The sequence below is a fragment of the Hippoglossus stenolepis genome, chromosome 3 (assembly GCF_022539355.2).
Source record: "Hippoglossus stenolepis isolate QCI-W04-F060 chromosome 3, HSTE1.2, whole genome shotgun sequence".
Taxonomy (NCBI): Eukaryota; Metazoa; Chordata; class Actinopteri; order Pleuronectiformes; family Pleuronectidae; genus Hippoglossus; species Hippoglossus stenolepis.
This window is the reverse complement of record NC_061485.1, coordinates 16088659-16113428: the sequence shown is the minus strand read 5'-3', so window position 1 is coordinate 16113428 and position 24770 is coordinate 16088659. Positions and strand designations below refer to the sequence as shown.

Genomic DNA, 24770 nt, shown 5'->3' with positions numbered 1-24770 from the left:
CCAAGTGCTACTCATTGTGGGAAGTGTTGCGTTACTATTGTTACGTCGCAACCTTGCTATGTAAAAGGCCTTTAATTAACCCTAACCCTACAATAGTAGTGATATGGCCCTATGAAGATAAAATTGAATTGAAATACCCTGCATTAAGAAAATGGTTGGTTGGTTCAAAATGGCAACAAAAAAAATGTAATCTTTGTAAAATAATACTGTAAATAATTTGGATTGTGAAGTCTGTAATTGTTATACTTTAAAGAAACACACTCACAGGTAAATAAAAAAGAAAACAATGTTCCATTTCTTCTGGATTTATACATTTTTCCTCCGTAGGCTATTGCTTTTGATTCCTTTTTTGTTTAAAAGCATCTGAAATAGAAACAAAAGGCCCACATTTTTCTAATTTCAAATGATCTGAAATGAACATTCCAATTTTTTTTTAATTAAAATTACAAAATCCTGTGAAAATTTAAAAAAACTAATTCCTTGGATGTAAGAATTAAAATTTGAAAAACAATGACCATTACATTGAGCCTGAAAAAAGCATGAATTGACACAATGACCAGAAATAGACCAATTCTTATATTTTTAATACAGATTTGGTTCTGTCCTATACAATAACACATAATATAAATCTTATACAATACTAATAGGTCTCTATACACATGGTCATAAATGTACAGTACAGTGTACACACATACAGTATTAACACAAATACAATTACATGAATCTTTTCTTTACAGTAACTTTCCAACTCACTCAAGAGTTTATCACAATGGCTGATTTTCTGTCCGGCAGATGATTGTGATACAGAAAATTTTAATTTAAATTCTAAAACCCAAAACAGACACTTCAATATTTACATCCCTGAAAACTGTACATGAATACACAAGATTTACTGTCTTCAGTCCGGCTCATAGTGTAAAAGGGGTGAGGATGAGGGAGGAGATAGCCCAAAAGCCCCATTGGAGCTTTCCAAGCCCGTACAAAGTTGAATGTGTACTCTATCTACAAACTGACATAAATCTTTTACCTACTGTAACAACCATAACACAACAGCTTTTTGAGGACTGGTTTTGTGTTTTATGTCCATCATGTCTGGAAATGAGACATGAAGCCCTGAGGAGAGAGACAGATACAGATGTAGTGTAACATGTCCAGGACTCGGCACGAGGGGACGTCCCCTGTCAGTGGTTGTTTCTCCATGATTGGATTCCTCTGCTAGTTCACCTGCAGTGACTACAGTGAGAAGTTGTAATGATGTTTTTCACAAAATATTGCCCTTTGATTCCCACTTAAAAGCTGAAGTGATACAATTTCAGTAATATTACAGTGGCCCGTCATATACACATAGTTACAGTTGCTCCACATAATTTGTTTTCCCGTTCTGCCCAGTGGCCCTCTACTGTTAATCAGAGGATTTACCCTCCGTCTTCTCTGCAATCTAAAGCGTAACAAGAAAACCAACAATTCTGTGTTCACATTCTCTTAGTTCACATCCTCAGGGTCATTGCTTTGCTCACGATTTATTGCACATAATCAGAGACACACACGTACACTCTCGTTTGTTTATTTATGCACCCGCACCTTACCGCAAACACACAAGCATACAAGCACACGTGTAAACATTCAGACACAATCACACAAATATCCTTGACTAAGCCATCAAGACCATTAAAGTATATATAAAAAAAAACATGCCTTAACTTGTGCACATTCTTCTAAAATATGCTGCTTATTGGAAAATTTAATTTCAGTCAGTTTTTTTGCAGTTTTCTTATTTTGTTTGTGTGAGCCTGTAAACTTTGTATCTGAATGCCTGCATTTACCTGCCATTAATTTGACTAATACAATATGTGCCAACACTTTCACTCTGATGCATTGTTGTAAACATACAGCAGGACATTCAGCACCAGGTGAATATCTTAATAACTCAATTAAGGCATGAAAAAATAGGGAACGAATGAGAAATATATTTGAATCAATATTTTCTCTCTGAGAATATCTGTGCAGGTAGATATAGGTGTGCTTTCACAGATAATGACTGACTATACATCCGTGTGCATGAAGCGTGTATATGTGTGTGTGTCTGTGTATATATTCATGCAAATGCAAGTTGAAACTGCAGGAGCAATAATGCGTGTGTTTTCTGTGATCTATAATTTTGAGTAGCTATGGTTATGGTTTTTTTCATAATTCTTGGCCAACGTTGCCATGGAGAAATGGTGGCCACCTTGTCAGTCAGGAAGTGGACTAATGAGGGTCGCTGAGAGCAGAAAGCTGCCTCTAATTGGAGCTCAGGACTTACCTGTCTCCACATCTGCATGGAAACAGGGGTCATGGGATTTGTCCTGACCTTTGTAAACAAACTGGATCTTATTTCTCTCTCACCCGTGCATGAATAGACACCAGATCCATCTCCAGCAAAGTGGAGACACACAATTCTTTACATTCACACACACACACACACACACACACACACACACACACACACACACACACACACACACACACACACACACACACACACACACACACACACACACACACACACACACACACACACACAAACACACGTGTGCATGCTGAAGCTTCATTCCTTCACTGCCTCGGTGAGGCATCGATCAGTGCCTTCACTGGCCTCTACCCGTGGTTTACGACTCTTCCTCTGGCCTCCCCCCTCCACCCATGAGTTATGAATAACTGTCCCCCCGCTGACAGCTGGGTCCACCTGCAGAAGGGATACCACCCTCTTCTTGACCCGTGTTTTGAGAGCGCGGCGAAGCTTCTGCCTGGTGAAAGCATAGAGCAGAGGATGAAAGATAGTGGTTCCATAAGCCATTGCTAGGAAGCAAAGGCGGATCCGCACCAGGCTGTCGCTGGGACCCATACACAGGATCAAAACGTTGACCAAGGACAGAGGGGCCCAGCATCCCAGGAAGGTGGATATGATGATTAGGGACATTTTTAGGACGCGACGTTGGCGTTCCCGGCGGTCCCTGTGTCTGCGTACTGCACGCCTCAAAGCGATGATGGCCGAAACTGAGGCCTGGACTCCCATGGAGGAGGCAGGCAGTGGTGAGGTGGCGTGGGTCTGCATTGTTGAGGCTGAAGCTGAAGCTGGAATGGGAGAAGCAGGGGTAGCCGGTGTGGTTGCGATGGGGGTGGTGGCAGCAGTGCTGACTGTGGTGACTGTTGCTCCGCTGTCAGACATCCCTTGGGGCATGGAGGAGAGCGGCGGGGGGGATGTTGGTGTAGGTGTGGGAGAGGGGATGAGAGGAGGATGGCTAAGGTTCTGGTTCTGGTTGGAGGACACTACCTCTGTGGGCAGGCTCAGGTCCTTCTTCTTTTGCCTTCTGCAACGTATCCTGCAGGTGGAGTCCTTTGAACGTGAACCCCTCATAATGTGGGAGCCAATGCGGATGTTGAGGGCCTGTAGGATCTTGGAGTAGGTGAACAACATGACGATCACAGCGATGAAGAAGCAGGGCACTTGGAGTAACAAGTGGTAATACATTGCCAGGCCTGTGTAATACCCCTGCCCTCCGACACACAGCAGTGTCCTGTTCTGCCATACTGGTGACAGGTGGTGTGAAGCGGAGGATGGGTGAGTGGAGGGTAATACGGAGGGAGAGGGGGAGGAAAAAATGGTAGTCAGTCCAGTGGTGAATTCAGACTCATTATTCTGCCTTTCTGGCTCCTCATCCTCGCCATCCTCTACCGTTGAAGAGAAGAAGTCCCCCTCAAGGAAGGGCAGGAAGAAGACAGCCAGAGATACAACCCATACTGCTGCCAGGAGCAGCGCAGCACGCCTGGGGGTCAGCAGACGACTCGCCGGACGCACAGAGATGTCATATCGGTCCAGACTGATCACCAACACATTGACCGCTGTCGCCACGCTGGTGAACGTGACACAGGCCTCATGAAAGCAGCACAGCGTGGCCAGGCTGCCGACTCCACTGTCGTTAGCAGGCAGCAGGATCACAGCCACAGTGAGCGGCAGACACAGCACACAGACCAGTATGTCCAGCACATGGAGGTTGACCGTGACCAGGTTGCTGACTGAATCCACCAGGTTTGACTGAGCGCAGTAGAGCACAAGCACTGTCAGGTTGCTGCTGAAGCCCAGCACCAGCTCCAGCATCAGCACAGTGGTCAAAGACACCTGGAAGCCCAGAGGGTAGGGCGAGCTCCAGCCCTCCTCCACACCCACCTCGCCGCCGCCATCCAGCAGGCCTACCCCCTGGCCGTCACTGGTCTCCAGGAGGTCACGATAGCCTTCGGTCTCCATTGGCGCCTTGGCACTCCTTCACACATAGCAACAGTGGCCGCCACCCCAGACCATGCTCTGTCTCTCCTTTCCCGCCCCGACAGCACTGAGGACTATGGTTGGATCAGAGGTTGATTCTATGAAATAAAGATACAGAGAAAGAAGATGATGAGGACTCAGACAGACAGACAGACGGAGGACACACACCAAGCAGTTTAACAGTTGACTCGTCTCATATTTACTCAAAAATAACACTGTACAACAAGTACAAGTCAAACTTGTCAGATTTCACAAGTGAGGGGAAGCCATGAGTTGAGACAGCGAGGTGAAAGGGATCTTGGCAGTCAAGTGGAATCATGGGGTGCAGTTCAAGCTGCTGCTGATGACCCATGATGTCTCACTGGGCTCAGGCAGTTAGACGACAACACCCTTCGCATAAACAACAGTAGCAGTTAGAGCAGAGAGAAAATCATGGCAGGATGGTCTCGTGGGGGACATTTGCAGGTATGATAAGCAGAGGACCCCTGGACAGTGTAGATGTCTTAACAAAACCAACAGGGATTTATTTCCTACACTTACAGTTCATGTATGTGCTGAATCCTGATACAAAGATGCTTCTAGTGAGCATGAGTGGGTGGATGTTTGATTCATCATTATGCAACATACATTATATGGGTCAGAAAAGAGTCTTGCAGCATAAGGCAGACATGCAAGACGCAACCATACCTGTATTATTAAGATGGCACTGACATGTGTCTTTAGTAGTTAAATCTACCTTTACCTGCAACGACCCACCTGGTGAAGACAATTAACACAACGATATAATCCTGTCTTGTTTTATCCACCAGCAATATGAAACAGCTCCTACCTCCAGGAGGAGAGGTGGCCGGGACATTGTTAGGCCAGTAGAGAGACCTTATAGTGCACGTCAACAACGCAGGCACCCAACTGAGGGTGGCAGCAGTTAATAGTCCTTACAGGGAGATGTAATGAAGACGAATGATCAATGATCCGCAGACAGTGGCACATAAACAATGCAAGTAGAGAAAGACCCGCTCTCCGTTGCATCCTCTCTCCACTCCTCCCTTTCTTTCTCCTCTGCTCTCCTACATTCCTTCCTACTCTGATCCCCTTTTGCAGGAAACAGGCTGAGACAGACTACTTTGCATGTAGAGCATGTTATTCATGGCTGGCTGCATGCTCTCCTGTGCACTGGGAAGGAATCATACAAAGTCCTGGTTGATTCAAGAAGAGATTTTTTATAGAGTAAAGGAGAAAAATCAGCTCCCGCCCTGACTCTGTGGATGAGGAAGAGATACAGGTGTGTCCTTGTTGGCAAGTGCTGACCCCGGCCTTTGCTGTCAACCTTTCCTCTGCCACAGCTCTTTGCTCTCACTCTCGTGGCTTGCCCTTTTCCCTTTTGTTTTATTTCACAGTTTTTCCTGCCATTTGTCATGTGGAAAGGACCTGCAGGCAGGACAGGACTCAGTGTGGAACAGTGGTCTATCTTAATCCACTAATGGGTTCCATAGGGTTTGTGATGCTGCTGGAACATTGATTTAAAGCATCATCGATCTGCCAATTTAACAAGCCCGAATCAAGAGAGCGCACAAACTCACTTGCTATCCTGTCCTCTCAAAGGTTCCTGCGCTCACATTTTGAGAACCACATAAAATAGTTGTGGGTGAAATTCTTTCTATTACCTTCTTTTAACACATGGTGCGTTTATGTGATCAAAGGTCACAGTATCACAAAGTATGTTGACTTTTATGAATGAAGGAAATGTTGGAAGCATATCAAATCTACATTAAAAAAAAATCTCGGCCCACATATGAGGTCACTGTGAGCTTTTACCTTTTACCACTTAAATCTAATCCATTTATCTTTGAGTCCAAGTGATAACTAATCAAAATTTAAAGAAATTCCCTAAAAGCCGCAGACTTGATATTCTGTTATGAGGCCACCGTGACCTTAAGCTTTAAACACCCAAATCTAATCAGTTAATTCCTGAGTCCAAGTGAACATATGTGCCAAGTCTAGAGCAGAAAAGAGTTTTGTGAGGTCACCTTGACCTTTGACTGACAATCAGTTCCTCTGTGAGTCAAAGTGAATGTTTGAACCAAATTTAAAAGGATTTTCTGGAGGTGCTCCTGAGATATCGCAAAAAAAAGGAAAGTGTTTTGTGAGGTCACAGTGATGTAAATCTTTGACCACCCAAATGAACCCTTTGGTCCAACTGAATGAAGACATTTCCTCAAGGTGTTCTTGAGCAATCGTGTTCACAAAATTGGAATGGGCGGAAACATGATGCTGTGGCCGGTGTAGAGGTATAAAAACAGGATGGTATAACACAGCAAACAACAGAAGACTTAATTCTATTTTTAAAGATAATCAGCTCCTGTTTTTCACAAGAGTAAAATTAGCAGATTACGTCTGGAGTTCTCTGCTTTGATCAGTCTCATCAAACATTAGGCCATCGTTTGTTTCTATTGAGTCCAAACAATAATTAGAAGTGGATGAGGGTTTGAAATGAGCAGACTCAATAGCTTTCAACAAGAGTCATCTATGCACCTCTATGACTAAGAGCAACATGAGTCACAATCAGTCCTGTGATAATGGAGAGTCAGAACTGAGTGATGAACAAGATACAACGAGAGATACAAAAGAGCCACAGACGAAACTGTGGAGAACGTCTGTGTTAGCATGTTGTTTGGGGGCAAGACAAACGTCAGAAGCCCTTTATATGTGCAGCTGTGACTCTGACCTGCAGGCAGGGAGAGCCACACGGAGAGAGGGAAGAGGGAGATTAGACAAGGTGCTGAAGTCTGGTTAGAGTTTCTAATGACCTGCAGGGTTTGTGTATTTCACTGGGGAATAAAAATACTCAGGTTCATTTGAGGTGAGAGATCGTATTCACATGAACAGTCCTGGTAACTGAGAAGTCCATGTCAGTGCACTGCTGTAATGGTGTTTCGGTTGTAATCAGTGTATTGTACTGTTGCAGCCAAGTTGGTGTGAATTAGCAGAAACAAGGTGGAAGAAAATAAATTGCATCCTGTGATTGACAGGTCAGGCAGAGGGGACAGCGGCAGAGAACAAAGAGCTTCAGGCATCAAATACAAAACATGTTATATTAGGAAATGACCCAAATACACAGACATTAAAATATAAAAAAGTGGGACAAGTTTCCTGACAACTCTGCTTTGGAAGTTAACATGAAACAAATTTTGTGTCACTCACACTCGATCACTCGCGATGGGAAAATGACATGCAAATTTCGTCATTTGCTTCACTAGCTTGACTTGAAAGATTTGAACTTGAGCGAAAGATAAGCCTGACGTGATGTAGCAAAAGCCAATCAAGGTTGAGATGCACCGACCCGAGTTTGCATGTCATCTAACTGGCCACTGATCAGCCTCAGGTAGCAGCGGAAATCATCTAGAAGCAGCTCCTGGAGAAAACAGTGAGCACAAATGATACTCGTGCAAATAACATGACGCAAAAATGCGCTTGGTGTGAACATAGTATTAGTCGTCAAAACACAGCATAATTCACAAGAAGTCAATCCTTCAGTCCATCCACTGATTTTACTCTGGTTTTGCAGATGGTGATTCAATTACAGTAGCTTCTTTGCTTTGCTCCGGAACAACAGCAACAAACTGACAGTATCTGAGACTGCACAGCTTGCTGGACCCCGCTGTCAGGGTTATTATACGTGTTGGGTACGAGATGACAGGTTGTCAGGCCCCTTTTTTACAATATCACAGGGTAAATGCTAGAGCAGATTCGGTTGTCACTCAGGGACTTTGAGTTTCTCTCTATATTTTCTAGCCTTTTCTCATCTCTTAAGATTTTGCAAACACTTCAGACAGATGCTAGATATCCATATATTTAGCTTCTCTTTTTTTCTCCTGATGACACGTTTCGCACGCTAAATTAGTTCTGCAAAACACAAACAACAGGCATTAGACGACAACTCAATACCACACAATGTAAAGTATTCTTGGCCGGTTTGTGAAGTATGTCTTAGTGTTTCAACACACATCAGTAGCACACATTAGGAATATAGGTGTAGCACAGAGTTTTCATCTGAGGATGTGGAGAAACTGTGAACTGAAAAATTAAATAATGTCTACTGAAATTGTACTCAGTATAGTCTGTACCTCTGCTAAGGCCCAACAGTCTCATTAAATTCAATCAAACCTGCACCAAATTACACACACGCATGGATATCAGTCCCCTAAATATGCCTGAGCCATGCAATATTCAACAGGAAATTGGTGAAAATCTTGAAAAATGCAAAAAGTGTTTTTTTCCTTGCCCAAACCACATCCTCCCATCAAGTTTCATCGTAATCTGTCCAGTAAGTTTGTGTTATCCTACTAACAAACAAACAAACAGACAAACTAGTGTAACACACAGTAGAGTGCATACCTCCTGTGTTCTCTAAGAAATCAACGAACATGTTGAAAAACACCCTATTGCCCATACTGCATCTGTCCGCCAAGTTTCAAGGTAATCCACCCAGTTATTTTTGTGTAATGATGCTAAAACAGGTTTTATTCTGGATGCAGCCCACCACCGTAGGGGGGTTGACGCAGACAGAGCAACTGGCCGAGCAGATGCTGAAACCAGAGCAGGTGGAGGATGTAGACTCATACTGGTTATGTCTCCATCGACCCCCAAGATAACTGCAGTGAAACACACTTTGCAAAAAGACTGTAATCAACACAGCGATACGGCAGCTCAGTGGATGCCAAGGTCAAATTCAAGTTTAAAGTTAATAACAAAGCCACAACCCGCATTGTGTCAGACATTGTGTTTTGTCTTGTCTTTATGCCTGTTCTCTTTTGTCACTATGGAAACTATTGCATCCATGTTTTAGTCCCAGAGATGATTCTGCACAAAAACGACTCTCACAGGACGCATAAATGAGTAAATACACTGAAATGTTGTTTGTGATCTTCCCTTTAATGGATAGAGACAGACTTCGTTTCACACAAGACACACCTTGGATGACCTTGCTAGACTGCAACTGGACTTTCATGGTAATGCACTAATAAAGGATAAACAGACACACACACACGGTAATATCTCAGAGGACATACCATTGACTTACATTGATTTCCTTGAGACTTACTCTAACCTTAACCATAGTTACTACTTGTCTAACCCTTACCCTAGACTTAAACTAAAACTAGCCTTAACCTAACCTATAATCTAACTGTACATTCAGTTAAACTAAATTTATATTGCGTAATAGAGACTTGTTTTATGTCCCCATAAGGAAGACAAGTCCTCATAATGTGTAAATAGATTCCAGTCGCCCAACATGACACACACACACACACACACACACACACACACACACACACACACACACACACACACACAACCTAGTATTTATATCTTATTGAGGACACTTATTGGCATAATGTGATTCCTTTCCCCTTACCCTATCCCCCAACCATCACAGCTAATTCTATTCTAATCTAATTCTAAACCCAAACCTAACCCTAAATGTTGGGTCTTTCAGGTCTATTTCTCAAAATGTTCCTCTTGAAGATGTAAGTACAAGTACACAAACACTCACATATCCATTGCAGGTCTGACATCAGGCAGAAACAGTCGATTAAACCTGAACCTTTGTGACATGACTGCTGTCCATCTTGTTGCTGAGTACCGGAGTATCAACCTGCTGCTGTTTCAAGTGCTTGTCCTCCACCAGGTCAAAGAATTAGATTGGAAAAAGTAAAAGCTTTGGTAGTAATCAGTCTCTGGTTGCTCTGATAACATGACAGTGTCGCTGCATTGTGCTGTGGTTTATTTGGGCTGCTATCCACAGAGAAATTGCCATCTGTTTCTTCTCTTCCCCTTGTAAAACTGTAAAATGTCAGAACAAAATGGTGAGACTAGAAAGACGCATTTGCTCTTTTATTCGGTGGGACTGACACTAAAGTTGACATTTAGGGAAGAAATGGAAACAGAGGAGAGAGAGACCGATGAGAAGGGTTGGGAGTGAAGGAGAAAGAGGGGAAATGACAGAAAGCAAAGACGATGACGGTGCATGCAGCACACCGAATCATGGCCGCCTTAGGTATCCCTAATGTCTGCAGTGAGACAATCGATCAAAGGCTTAATTTTCCCACTCAATTCGTCCAGCAGCGCTAACAGCGAGCAGCCACCAGCTGGGCAGCAGCATCCCTGGCAGGCTCCCAACAATACAGCCTGGACAGGCCAACAACACAACCTGCACAGTGAGAGCAACAACATCCAAACCTATGCCTCGTGTGTCTCTGATCAGGAAAACTTCAAGAGACAAGCATTTCAAATTTAAGAATACACAACTCACTGACTACTGTGTAGGTTATAGGTAGGAGTGTAACTCTCAAAGTGTTAAAACCAAAACTGAGGCCAAGCAACACTTGACACTGTAACATTTTAAAAATGGGTTCTCATAACTCCTGCCAGCTCGCTGAAGACACACAAGCACACCATGCAGTCCACAATGCTTCGCTAACTGCCAGCCACCCACCCACGCGGCCCACCACCGCCAGCCCACGCGCTCTCTTGTGTGCTCTCTGCAAGATATGGCGGAAGATGGATCGCCGTCCGGGTTGAATGACATCGTGTGTGCTTTAGAAACTGCTGAATCCCATCGGCACTTGCATCTGAGACAAGTGTGGGAGAGAGGGAATGGGGGGGGGGGGTTGAGGTAGGATGAAAATGAGAGGTAGGTGAAGTGAGGGAGTGGTGGATGAGAGGAGGGCTTAGGGGTGTGCAGATGGATGCTGAGTCGTGTGCTTGCTGGAAGGGGAATGTTTGTTCCCTGCTTACTACCTCTATCCATCTCTCTTTTGAATAGTCCCTGTTGTGCCGCCTCGCCTCCCCCCTGCACCATCCATCTTCAAACACATGGGTCCCTGCTTTTACACTGAACCTATAGACTATTCTATGGTTTTGAGTGTTGTACCAATGCAACATTGCAGGTAGCCACCCACAGATCGCTGTCACCACATCAGAGACCCTGTTGGTAAAATAAACAACTCCCTGTCACTTTATATCCCACAAATCTGACAGGATGCCACCTGAACATCCATAAGGAAGCCGTAGTAGGCAGGTTGATTATCACAGCCTATAATCCATAGGAACAGCTCTATTGAGAGAAGAACCTTGGTCTCTGGATTGCTCTGGTCCACTGGGCGTGAGGCATCATTAACACCTGACAGCGTGTTCGATGGATTTCATTTAGCTTCACCATTCATTAAAGACACCCATCTGTATCCTCTATGCAGCGATGACGTCCCAAGCCTGTAATCTTGCTATTACAAGCGCCACCCATCATAAGCACTAATTAAGGCTGCCACGCAATCCCAGCCCTTAAAAACAAGAGGAAATCAAAATCATGAGCAAAAGCCAGCGAAATGAAGTAAAACTGAGCAAATCAGCCGCCTGTTCACTAGCCCCACTGAACAGAACAGCTATGATTACTATTAAAGAGGCTGAGACAATATAACAGGATAAAATGGAGAGATATAACAGCGTTCATTATGTGTCTATTATACCAGTAATTTCTCCTATACTCTTTATGAGCTCTGGAGTGATTGGTTATGATTAGCGACGTCTCTCTTTCAACAGCGGTTGTCAGCGGGACTTAATATATCGTACGAATGCAATCGACAAACTAAGGTAAGATTTGTGCTGCACAAACATGTCAATTTGTATTGTGTTGTAGTGTTGTAAATAAGTAGCTAAGTCAACCGGGGTCTGTGGTCGCTTCAATGCTTCGTTGTTGATAAAGAACCAAATCGACAGCTATTCGATTGACACTTTTAAGTAGGAAAAAGCCTTGACCCTTGCTCCTGTGTAAATACGCTGAACATACACACACTGTTAGAAGATGAACTAGAATTGTAATGTTTCTTTACTTCATCTTTTAACATTTATTTACAATAAAAGCTTCACTTTGAGGGAGCCGTCGTGTCCTCCATTTTTACATACAATACTTACTCACGCTGCTCAAAAAAATTAAGGGAACACTTAAATCACACATCAGATCTTGATGAACGAAGTTTAAAATCTTTACTGATGTACATTGTATCATTTGTTGAGAGCAAAATTATGTAACAACGGTCCATTGGAAACCAATCATCAACCCAATGAGGGCTGAATTCAAAACCACACCGAAAATCTAATAATAAAATTTAAATCACAAGCGGATCCAACTTGCGTGAATTTTATCACGGCAACTCAATGCCATCAATGCCTTCGTCATCCAGGAAATGCCTAAACACACATGGAGGTCTGCGTGACCCTCCAAGGATATGCCCCCCCAGACCACCACCATCACATGTGTTCAGTGTGAACCTGCTCTCATCTGTGAAGAGAAAGGGTCACCACTGGCAGACCTTCGGGCCCTCATGCGACCCTCATGGGGTCCGTTTCTGACGGTTGGTCACCAGTAGCCTGCTGGAGGTCATTTTGTTTTGCCCTGGCAGTGCTCCTCCTGTTCCTCTTCGCACAAAGGAGCAGATACCGGTCCTGCTGCTGGGTTGATGCCCTTCTACGGCCTTGTACAGCTCTCCTTGTGTAACGGCCGGTCTCCTCCATGCTCTTGAGACTGTGCTGGGGAAAACATTTTTGCAACCGCACATATGGATGTGCCATCATGGAGGAGATGGACTACCTGTGCAACCTGATAGGAGTGCAGGTACCGCCTCATGCTACCAGTAGTGACAAGTACAGTAGTAGAAGAAGAGTCAGTCAGGAAGGATAAGGAGAGAGCAATTTTTTGTGGCCACCACATGCAAAAATATTCCCTTTTTGGAGGTTGTCTTGCTTTTGCCTCTCCGTTGCACCTGTTGTCACTCTCATTTGTCTTTCTTTACTTTCATTTCATCCATCACTTGTCCTTCCTAAATGGACAGATTTATATCCCGGAAGTTTAACTGACTTGGTGTTACACTGTGATGTTCAAGTGTTCCCTTAATTTTTTGAGCAGTGTACAATGATTCAAACAAACATGCTTGAACAAACCCAACAGTTTCCCACTAAACTGCACCATAGCACCTATAGTGAACAAAAAGTCCAAAGGGTACCTTTCACAAGGCATCCCAGTGAAACCATGAGAAACCCCAGACAGAGCAGTGATTTTAAAAACATCTGAATGCTAATCAGGATAATCTTGCACACGTGTGATGCCAAGCTGTGCTTTAGCAGATCAGTGTCTGCAGAGAGAAATCTCTCTCCGAAGCAACACATCATGTTCTACAGTTGTCTGAAGTAGAGAGCGGATGAGGTCCGAAAATAGACCTGAAGAATAGAAATAACAGATTAAGAGGATGTGATGGATTATTAGAAAAAGAAAGACTTGAGGCTGAATGCTTCGGGTTAAAATGATTAAGCTATTTCACTCCAGCAGGCAATTAGAGCTCAATTAATGCCATTTATCTCCAGCAGACAGGATTTCTTTGGCCAAGGGGCCACTGTACTATCACACCATAATGACGCACAGAGGTCTTACCTGAGGGGGGGGGAACACCAACACACACAAACACGCAGCCAAACATAATACAGACTTATGACACGAGAGGTTTCATAACAAAACCACAAGGAGACGGAAACTTGTCCGTAGATGAGGTTTTGTCCTTATTTTCAATAAAATTTGAAACCGTTATGCTATGAAAAGAACGCCTCGACCATGATTTTCCCTTAAAACGGGCTAAATGTTTCCGAAATGACAATAAGTGAGGCACATATTAAAGGTACAATATATAACTTTGGCTGCTGGGGGTCTCTCAATAACAAAAAAATAGTTTGATGATATCGTTATACAGCGTGGGATCATGGGAGTTGTTGTCTTCACCTCCATTGCCCATAACAATTTACCCGACGTGGCTCAGGCACAAATCGTGTTCACGGATGATGTATTCAAGTTTTATTCACGTTACCCAGCAAATGACAAAGAATAATCCTGATCTGTTATGATTTACACTTAAACCGTATGTCTGTGAGCGTCTAGCGAAAAAGCAGATGCCTCTGCCGCATTCATATATTTATGTGATTCTGTTAAAAATATACATAAATACGTCATGTAAACAAGACAGCAGCCGTATCCCTGGTCTGCAGATGGGTGGACACACTGAGTCTGTTAAGTCTTTACATATGGGTCCACTCCTTCGTGTTGCATCTGTCTCCTTGCTCTTACAGGCTTTCTCACCGTGGCCATTCCACTCTGCACTCTCTAATGATTTATTGTTCCATCTCATCTCTCTATTTGCTTTCTCCCCAATCATCTACCCTGCTTTGGTCCAATGACAGTCCTGAGATCGTCTCCGCCTCTGCTCCGTCTCCATGCACTCACACACTTCAAGCAACGTTGTTATTTACTATATTTGGTAAGAGGATTAAGTGTAGCGTGCTTTTAATTTCACACCAGCGGGCGCGAGTGCACTGGAAAGGAGGACAATCAATCTCAGCCATCAGTAATAAAAATGACTGCGTATACAAGGCAAGTAACGGGTGTTTATGATGTTTTTACCTTTTTCGTACTTGCTCTGTACTTGTTGTTTTGTATCTGTAGTTTTATACAAGGACATATGCAATCTTGTAGTCAAACAAAGGTTAGTGAGTTGTCTGGCTTTGGTCAAGTAGGTTGATTAAAGTGAATATGGCCATTCAGCTCAAAAACACTGTTCTAATATTGGAAAATACAGATATAAACACACAGTTTAAGGCTTTTGCAGAAGTAAATATGGTGTAATCATTATTTCTATTAACTGAGAGTGAGATTTTGTCAGTGTAAGACTACATTTTAGATCGATGAACATAACAGCTTAAATTTATTTTTAATGCTATATCAAATAAAACTAAACAAAAATAGTGGCAATGGTAATAGCTTTGCCATGTTTCATATTCAGTGTGAACCAATTACAAAATCTAAAGCCATTTTAGGCCATTTATCAAAAATAACACTTGAAACACAAATGCCGACAAAAAAGAAACTTCAAAATAAATCTTGTGTGTTTGTCCCACACTGTTGTTTCCCTGTGAGAACCCACAACAACACTCTGACCATCTCCTCTTCAGGTCTGTTATATAAAAGGTAAACACAACTTTCAATCAATCGCCACGTCGGACAGAGGTACAGCTCTCCTTTGGACACCACGCTGCAGTACAACACTGTGGCGTCTAAACCAGAGAGTGACACGTGTGGTGGAATATTTCCCCCACGAGCAGCATCAAAGCTTCTCTATAAATACATGCACAGACACAAACACACAGTGACCCATATGCGAAGCAAACACACGGTCTGTCACCGAATAATGTTGAAAAATAAGTGTCCCTTTGAGATTCCTATAGCAGGGATTTTTACGTGGAAATGAGAATGATTTTTTTAAAAGGCCACAAGCAGGAAACCACACAGAGCCTTAACTATTAGATTTTAATATTCTGCATGTTTATACTCATCGTAAAATATATTGGGAAATGAACAGCTCTAATGTAGGCTACTTAATATCAAGATTGTTACTTGAATAGTTTGTGAGAAACTGAGGTGTTTCATGAAAATCACAATAATCATATAGACTGAGGAGACGGTCAAGAATAGAACAAAAACGTTTTGTAGAAATATTCACTTTTTGGTAAAAATGTGTTTGCATTGCTGTGTAATATTATTACATTTTAAAGCTGCCTTCTCAACATTTAATTTAGCTTTTACTCTAACTTGTTACAATCAAAACTAGTTTAGTGTTTCAATATTTCAAAGACTACATTCGGAAGGTTCTGCTGGTTGTTAACAAATCACACTATATAACAACACTGCATCAGGCATAGCACGGGTTAGGATTAGGGACAAAAGATAATTACAAGTCTTTGATGTAGAAAAAAACCCGTTACAACTTTAAATAAAACAAATCACATCAAGAAGGCAAACAATTTGATTTGTCGTTCGTAAATAAAAAGCACTGATCCATCACTGTTTATCAACTTATGCAAACAAGGAGCAGTTTGACATGAAATCAATGGGAGCAGTAACCTTGCTCTGCAGCAGGAGGAAATCCACCACAGAGAGCCGTTCTTCCAGCCTCCGACCAAACATGTTCCCATTTCACGTCTCATGAACAAGTGTTCAAAACAATCTCACTGTCACTGCTCCGTATTCACACAAGTGAGGAGAGGAGGCTATAGATTACATAAGGACATTTGCAGTAGTATTTGTAGTTGGATTCATGCACAGGAGGAAACTTGAGGTAAAAAGAGAGCATTATGAATTCTGTGCTGCACAGTGACACTAATCATATTTCAGATTTGAGATTTACATAAAAGCTGAAGTTAGGCGAGGAAAATGCTAATGTTCTGTCAAGCTGTAAAAAGGGTTGTATTTGGATGACACTGTTTCTCCCTCTCTTTTTTTTTATGATGGAGGGTTTCAAATAAACGCAGAGCAGCTCAGATAAACAGTCCTTCAGACCTAGAGGTCTCATGGGGTGATGGCAGTTCAATAGCAACAAATCACGTGCACTACATGTGGAATAATTTGACTTGATTAAAACAATAAATGTAAAGTGTTTCGTTGCTGCACTGAGCCGGAGCTCTTTCTAGACCATGAGACCGGACAGCTACGCGTCAAGCCTGGTGCATCCATGTGACTGAGGCACATCAACAATCACTGTGGCTCCCTGGAAAATGATCAAATAATACAACACTGCAGGCAGAGTGTTATGTGTTCCTGCATCATATGCGCGGTTTCACATTGGTTTTCTTTCCCTCTCTGGTCCAAGTGTCGTCTGTTGCTGCTGCACATCGCGAGGAAGCTAAAAATGAGCCAAGGATGTGTGTCCCACACCAGATCAGCCACTTCATCATCTTCATCAATGCAAACAAGCGACTAAAATGAACCAGTGACAAGTCAGGCGGCTGCGATCAAGTGCGGATGTGAGGTGATGTTTTATTACTGTCGTCTCGGGAATCCAAACCGGTCTGGGCTGATATTGTCCCACCGATGGACAGACCAGCATCCATTTCATTTAGCTGAAACCCCCAAGTCCAGTTGTCTCCTAATACAACCCGCCCACTGTTTTTATCGTTTAAAAACACGATATTTACTTGAAATGCTTCAAATGAGTGTCATGAGAAGTGCGGCAGTCGGAGTGTTGGAACTTACCAGTTTGCAGAGTGGGAATCCCCGTTATACATCCCTACTGCAGGTGTCGGTGCGCTGCGCTGCGCTATGTCTCCAGCTCTGGACCCTGATTCACTTGAGCGCTCTCCGGGACAGCCGACTGTCAGCCAAAAACGTGACCAGAATAATTTGCCTCCGTTTTGTCATAAATATTACAGCGGGAGGAGGAGAGAGGTAGGAGAGGGGGTGAGGGAGAGAGAGAGAGAGAGAGAGAGAGAGAGAGAGAGAGAGAGAGAGAGGGGAGGTGGTGGTGTTGATGGGGGTCCTACAATCTTACTCCACTCCACGGTTATACACGCACACAGTGCAGCAGCCGCAGAGGCAGTGGCTGCATGTCGGTGCACCCCCCAGCTCACAAATTCAGGTACAATATGATGTCAGGGGGGGGATGTTGTGTTCTTTTCTTTTACCTTTTCCCTCCCACTTTTCACGCAGAGGTCTTGCGCATCTTCCCACCGGACGCGAGAGGATGCGCCAACCCGCACGCCGGAGCGCAGTCGCTCAGTCCCAGCAGCAGCGACCAATTACGGCGATCTTCTGCAGGTTGAGGGGAGGGGAGCGAGGGGAGGGAGGTGGTGGTGGTGGGGTGGTGGGCTGGGAGGGTGCAATGGAGAGGTTTGTTGGAAGGGGAGGAGACAGGGATGCAGGAGGAGGGGGGAGAGTGGGGTGTGTGGAGTGTGTGTGTGTGTGTGTGTGTGTGTGTGTGTGTGTGTGTGTGTGTGTGTGTGTGTGTGTGTGATGGCGAGCCTCTCACAAGGACGACCTGAGATTCCTCAAGGGTGAACTGCTCCTCTGTAGTAATTCAATGAGATTTACCCCCATAGTTCCCCCTTTATCTCCCTCAGTCAAAACATATGACACACACTTCACCTGATCTCCCTCAAAGTTAAATGATTGGAGTCTTGGCTCCACTTGATAATATCAGTTCCCCCACACACATCTCCTCATGCACTGTAGAGGAGGGAACAGGCTTTTTGGAGTCTTGTGTCTCTTGCTTTGCTGCACACTGAGTGTGTGTGCACCTGCTTCTGTCAGACTCTAAATTTCCATGTGGCGACTCAATCGCCCGGTGGAGGATAAAGTGAAAGAGCAGATTCATGAGGCTTGACGCCATATTTCACCTGCTGCGATTGTCTCATTGTGCCGTGCATCCCCGTCCAGTGAGCACATGTGTGCAGGGATCAAGGTCACTGACTTTAAAATGCGACCTTGAGCGCACAATAAATATGGCAGTTCTCAAGCTGAATCACAGATGGTAGTTTTTTAGCAAAGGTCTCCTTGAACCTGTTACACCTGCAGCTGAAATCTCTGTCTGACCCAAGTATATAATAAAAGCATGGTGGTATAAATGCTGTCTACACAACCTTGAAGAAAAAAACATTTCATGGTGTTAAAACTGTATAAAATCGGTGAGGATTTGACATTTCATCCACCCCCTATGTCGGCCTATTTATTTTCCATCCTGATCTTGACAATGCAGTTTTCTTGGTGGCACCGATATAAAAATTATTGTGATAGGGTGAATAGTGTGTTATGTGTAAAGCAAAAGTTCACATGTTTTTAAGAATGCGGATTTGCTTTATTTCCGTCAGTTAGATGAGAAGATCAATATCACTGTCATGTCAGTCCAGTAATTGTGAGTCTAACAGCCAGCAGCTACTAGCTTAGCATAGCATCATGATTGGAAACACAGGCTGGCCCAGGACAGTCCAACAGCTACAAAATCTGCTGTAATACTGTAACCATAGACTATATATAAATATGGGCAACTGCTCTCCACTTCCATCCACTCTCCAGAAATGAAATTATCCTGGATACAAAATCTACCATTGTGTGCAATTGCAGCGTATCTGAAATCACTCACCAATCACTATATAGTGAGTTCGCCATTTTCTAGTGGTTTTCCGAATGTAAATGTCAAAGTTTTTTATACCCTATATAGTGCACTCATTGTTTCCCCCTATGCATCGTGAAAAGTAGGGCACAACCGATGGTCACTAACCGATCAATATGAACCATCATGCATTTCGACTCAAGGCGGAGAGACGAGAGGAAATAGAAAGCAAACAAGTAAATAGAAGGAGAGCAGCACATCATAGCACAACGTGGGGGAAACAAGTATATTTCTACATTTAAAGGTGATCATTCAATATGTTTATTTATCTTAAAGTTTAAATAGTGTAAAATTTACTGTAGGATTTTCCACAGGCCGACGTTGTTGCTGTGTGTCATACCACGTAATGAAGTCATTACTTGCGCAGAGAAAATTTGGAACCAGTTAACTTTAAGCTTTACATGTGGAGCACAGAAATGTGTATAAAGGAACTGTAACTTCTTTGATTCTTGGAGAAACAGACCGTGAGCATTCCAACTTCCCAGATTTCAGCAGCACTTCACCCTCTCAGCACCTTATTTTCAGCACACCACCTTTTCCTTTCACTGCACCACACGTTTTACAGGACACCGAGGCCCCCCCCCTGAGCCTGCAGCCACCTGAAAATGTGAAAAATACTGTGAGTTGCCCTTACTACAGATCTTCAACCCTTGAACAGTCGCAAATGCTAGTCAGTGATCAGGAGCATCTGCCAAACACCCACATACCATATGTCTGTGACACTCATGCAAGCAAAAATAGAGAAAAACATCTAAACATGCACACAAAATACCAGAAAGCAAATAAAAACACACATGGACAGAACGTCCACAGACAGCAGCCTCAATGTGAGACATGTGCACACGCTCAAACGCACAAAATACTCAGTCAATATATATATGCTAAGACATACTCTGGTTTATAAATCAAATACAAGATCCCCATCGGTGTAATCTAAAGGAGAATATCATCCATCATGATTTTCAGCACACTATCTTAAATATTATATCACAGCCTTGTGTACTCCACCATCACCTCATCTATTTTACAGACTTCCCATATTTCCTAAAATGCCTTTCAGGAAGAAAAGGAGCCTGAACTTGCCTCATGCAGCTGTGGCTTAAGTAGCAGCAGCTACAGTAAAGCACGAGTAACCCAACATGTGACTGAGCGGAGGGAGAGTCACTGTACGTACAGATCCTTCTTCTGCAGAGGATTCTGTTGTGTTAACACTGCCAAGGCAAAACATTAATTCATTAATTAAATTAAAATAAATACCCCATTTATTTTAAGAAGTGAGTTACATTACATTTCATTTAGCTGACGCTTTTATCCAAAGGGACTTTGTGACCTTTTTATCAGATGTGTCAGTGAAAAGTTTCACTGGGTCAGAAACCCAGGTTGTCTACATTCGTCAAATTATCCACAAGGAGGAGACAGACAGACCATCAAACAAAGAGATGCTTGTAAACTTTTGTCTTTAATGTGCAAAGAAAAATCTATATTGAGGCCACTTAGAGGGTAAAAAAACAGTTGTAATTTTACAAGAATACAGTAGTAACATTAACAGAATAAAGTTATAATTTAAGGTTATGCGTCATTTTATGTGGGGGATATCAGTCCGTCGGTTGTGTGGAAATGAGGAATGTGGAGCATCTTGTTAACACATTTTTTAGTGGTTTTCACAAATAACGAAATACGTCATTTTGGCTCATCAGCATCACATTATCCTAAGTGTCAGGACTTTGAAAAAATTGTGAAAGAAGTTTCCTTCAGTTTTATTCTGAAGATAGAACCACACAATCTTTGTGTAAGATTGTTGCCTCTGTAATGGAGGAAGAAATTTGGAATTTGGTATTGGTCGACCGCAGTGCTATCGCTGGTTAAATCTTGAGTTTCATAGTTTCTGGAGAAACGATGAGACTGTGACTCAAGATTTTGGATCCTGCTTATTCCTTTTTTTTTCTTCTTTACTCTCGTGAAATAATGACTTTGTTCCTCATTAACTTGCATCTTTATTCTTTAAATATTATGACTTTATTCTCTTAATCCGTAGAATGTTTTTTTACTCCACTGCTCCAATCGTTAAAAAAACACAACCCCTGATCTTAGAATGTTTTTCTGCAAAGAAGAACGTACAGTGACCTCCCAGTTCCATCCCTGGAGAGAGATTTTCCCGTCAGGCATCAATAAAGCATCGCATCAGACTCGTGGGTTCATTTCTTTTCTTTTTTTTCTACACAGTGTATATGAACCGTCTGTGGTCTCATTTTCAGAACAATGTAGACATGGCACACTTATTGGAGCGATAATATACATTGGCCTGTGTATTTACTGTACTCTCTGTGGTGTGGGTTATTGAGTGCATCCCTGTGTCCTGTCTGACAGCAGGCCCGGTGGTGAGGGGTCCGTGTCTCCGTCTGTTTGGTGCAGCATCAAAGAACCTCTGGCAAACCTGAACACAAGTCAGGACCTGAGGCTCAGCCTGGTGCCCGACACGCTGACCGGTCAGTTGCACGATTAGATGCAACTGTACCCTCAACTTACTCTAAAAAAATACTGACTACGGTCTGTGATATTTTAGGAACGATAAAAATAAGAGTGCTTTACAGATTAAGGTAAGAAAAATCATTGAGAAAATCAACATAGACAGATCAAAATAGAAAGAAGCAGACAGAGTGCACATACGCACAACACTGACTTCAGCTAAGCCTAAATGCTCACATCAGTTTGCTAAGATGCTCACATTGATAATGCTAGCATGTTGGTGTATTACATTAGCTCTATTTGCATTTTCATGATATGTAGCTGAAGCTTGAGCTGAAGTTTAAAAAGACGACTTTTTCCCATGCACTTTATTCAGTAAGTCAATTCAATAGCCGAAAAGACAATGCATTGTCTTGCATGCACAAGACAATACAACAAGGTCAGATGCACACCCGTCAACAAACCAATCATTGTCAACGCATCCCAGTGTCCTAGGTCCTGATTTTCAGGTTGGGAAACGTCTTCTGACTAAATCATAACCAGAGGACTAACTGGTTGGTTTTTACAATGTCTGCTTAACTGTCTGGTCCCAAATTCACGCGCAACTACATCCCATTGATTTTCTATGAGAGCTTCAACACAGTGGTGAGTATCAACTTTATCTGTTATTTCCATTTAAAATGCAAAGAACTACAACTAAAGACTAGTGCTGCTGCTACCTAGTTAAATCACCATCTTTATTTTCCCAACGTCTTAAATCTGAATTCAAAGCTCCTAGATTACGTTGTGTTTTAAACATATTGAGGATATAATTTGGATATTTCTAAGCACAGATAAATAATCATACCCAGCCCGGCCTGCTCTTGAATCTGACCGAAACATGCTGTGGAAAACATCCACGTAGACGTGGCTCGACAGATAAACGTTTGAGGGCGACAAAGACGACCAATAAAGAGAGATAGAGAGAGGGAGGCAAAGTGAGGGAAAAGAAGGCAAGGAAGGAGAGAGAGTGGAGGAAGACAAAAGACATAGTCCAGCCAATTAAAATCATGCATTATGAAGGAGGTGAAACAATTTACCTTTTACCAATATAAAGAAGGGGAAGCAGGTCAGCTCACTAAATGCCACATGTGAAGTATATTTGCGAAAGAAAGAGACAGTTTGCTTTACCCTCTCATTAGTGAACCCAGGAAGTAGCCCTGGACCTGCACAGTGGGTCTGATATTGACTGTTTCACGGTGGCTGTATGACCCACCGTGGTCGGCCACCTTTAGCTGGTATTTGGTAGTGGCTGTAAAGTATAATTTTCTCGATGCAGTATGCCCACTGCGGGTCCCCCGGCTGCTGCTGTTCAAATAAGTCTAATGGGCTGTGAAATGAGTTTTATCTCTGCACACAATATGGCTACAGAACCATTCTGGACTATCAAGTCTCCCTAAAGGCTGGGCCAGGAAAATGTATTTTTGTTCTAAATTACATACAGTGCACCCATTATGAAAACACTCACATTTACATACACCCTGCCTTAGTAAAGCAGTAACACATTTTGGCCAGCATGAGTATGCTCCAATAAGAGTGAGCGGGCACAGGTGTCTGTGTGCGTTCACCTGTCGGCCCGACTGTATGCATTCATCTGTCTGTGGACTGTATGCGTTCATCTGTATGCGCCACTGTATGCGTTCATCTGTCTGTGGACTGCATGCATTCATCTGTCTGCACGACTGTGTGCGTTCATCTGTCTGCACAACTGCATGCATTCATCTGTATGCGCGACTGCATGCATTCATCTGTTTTCACGACTATATGCGTTAACCTGTTAGCACAACTGCATGCGTTTATCTGTCTGTGGACTGTGTGCCTTCACCTGTCTGCTCGACTGCATGCGTTCACCTGTGCTTCTGCCGTCAAAGTCTGTCAAGACATTTCTGGTTTGATTAAACCACAAAGGGACTGTGTGATGGATGGAAGATGAGATGAGAAGTGACCTGTCACTTCGCCCCCTCCTCCCCTTTTCACCCACAACCTCTTCCTACCTGACCCTTGCCCGTGTGGTCGGCTCTCCCTGGGTGGCGTCTGACATCCCTGGTCCTGTCTCCTGCCAAGCTCCCACCCTGTTCTTCATCGACATGTACAAGCCTGTCACTTCCCTCCCATCCCCACTCAGCTGTATGCATGACTTCTCTAGCACAGCAGCAGCAGGGGCCTCCTGCACCCCATCTGCATGCACAAACGTCATCATTCTCTTACAACTACTCTACCACTACAAACTGATAGCTGTGCTTTCTTTTCTTTTATTTCAAAACCTGAGCCTCAGGGTGCCGTTTGATTCAGAATGGAGATATTACTCGAAGCTTGCCACAGATGATATGCTGAATACGAGCGATGGAGCCCTGGAGCCCACTAATCCAAACTGATACACCTCACAGACGGCTTCCATACATCCATCAAAAGAGACAAGGAGGGAATAATCTTCTGTCTCACCTTGCAGTCTGCTTCTGTCTTCACTAAATGACCATTTATCTGCATCACTGTCATCCCTTTCTCTCTTTGTGTTCAGGGCTTCATCATTACTGCTACTAAAACAGCTTTTTCAAACTAAAACAATCTCTGTCCACACAAGTTTTAATCACCATCCATACTAACACACAAAAACGTATATCACATGGCTCTAAAACTCAGTAGTTTGGATGCAAGGCACATCTGTAGCAGGGTAGATGCGTTTTTTCAAATGAAAAAATACCAATGTGGACGTATCACCTCAGTTTAGTTGTTGTAAAGTGGCGATTGTCTGTTCAGGAAATAACTCTGGACAAATTTCAATCAATCAAAAGGCAATTACTTAGTGTCAGTTAGTGTGCACAAGATCAGAAAAGTCATTTGGGTAATGATCCCTCAGGTCTGGAGCAACAACACAGTTTGAGTCATTAAGGGAATGAATTGTTAAATTGAAGATGGTGTTTTTG

The 24770-nt window shown here is 43.1% G+C and overlaps 1 protein-coding gene across 2 annotated transcripts; it reads right to left on the bottom strand.

Annotated features, from left to right (window-relative positions):
- Window positions 1-563: 563 nt before the first annotated feature.
- On the bottom strand, window positions 564-17997 carry LOC118103364 (G-protein coupled receptor 22). Of its 2 annotated transcripts, XM_035150221.2 has the most exons (3): window positions 17858-17997; window positions 17430-17547; window positions 564-4401 (listed from the first exon to the last, which is right to left on the bottom strand). In XM_035150221.2, the coding sequence occupies exon 3, from the start codon at window positions 4283-4285 to the stop codon at window positions 2588-2590; it is 1698 nt and encodes a 565-aa protein (XP_035006112.2). In that variant the 5' UTR covers window positions 4286-4401; window positions 17430-17547; window positions 17858-17997; the 3' UTR covers window positions 564-2587. The 2 variants fall into 2 exon arrangements, with proteins under 2 accessions (XP_035006112.2, XP_047194938.1); XM_047338982.1 differs by lacking the exon at window positions 17430-17547 and having other exon boundaries at window positions 17858-17991.
- Between the last annotated feature and the right edge of the window lie 6773 nt (window positions 17998-24770).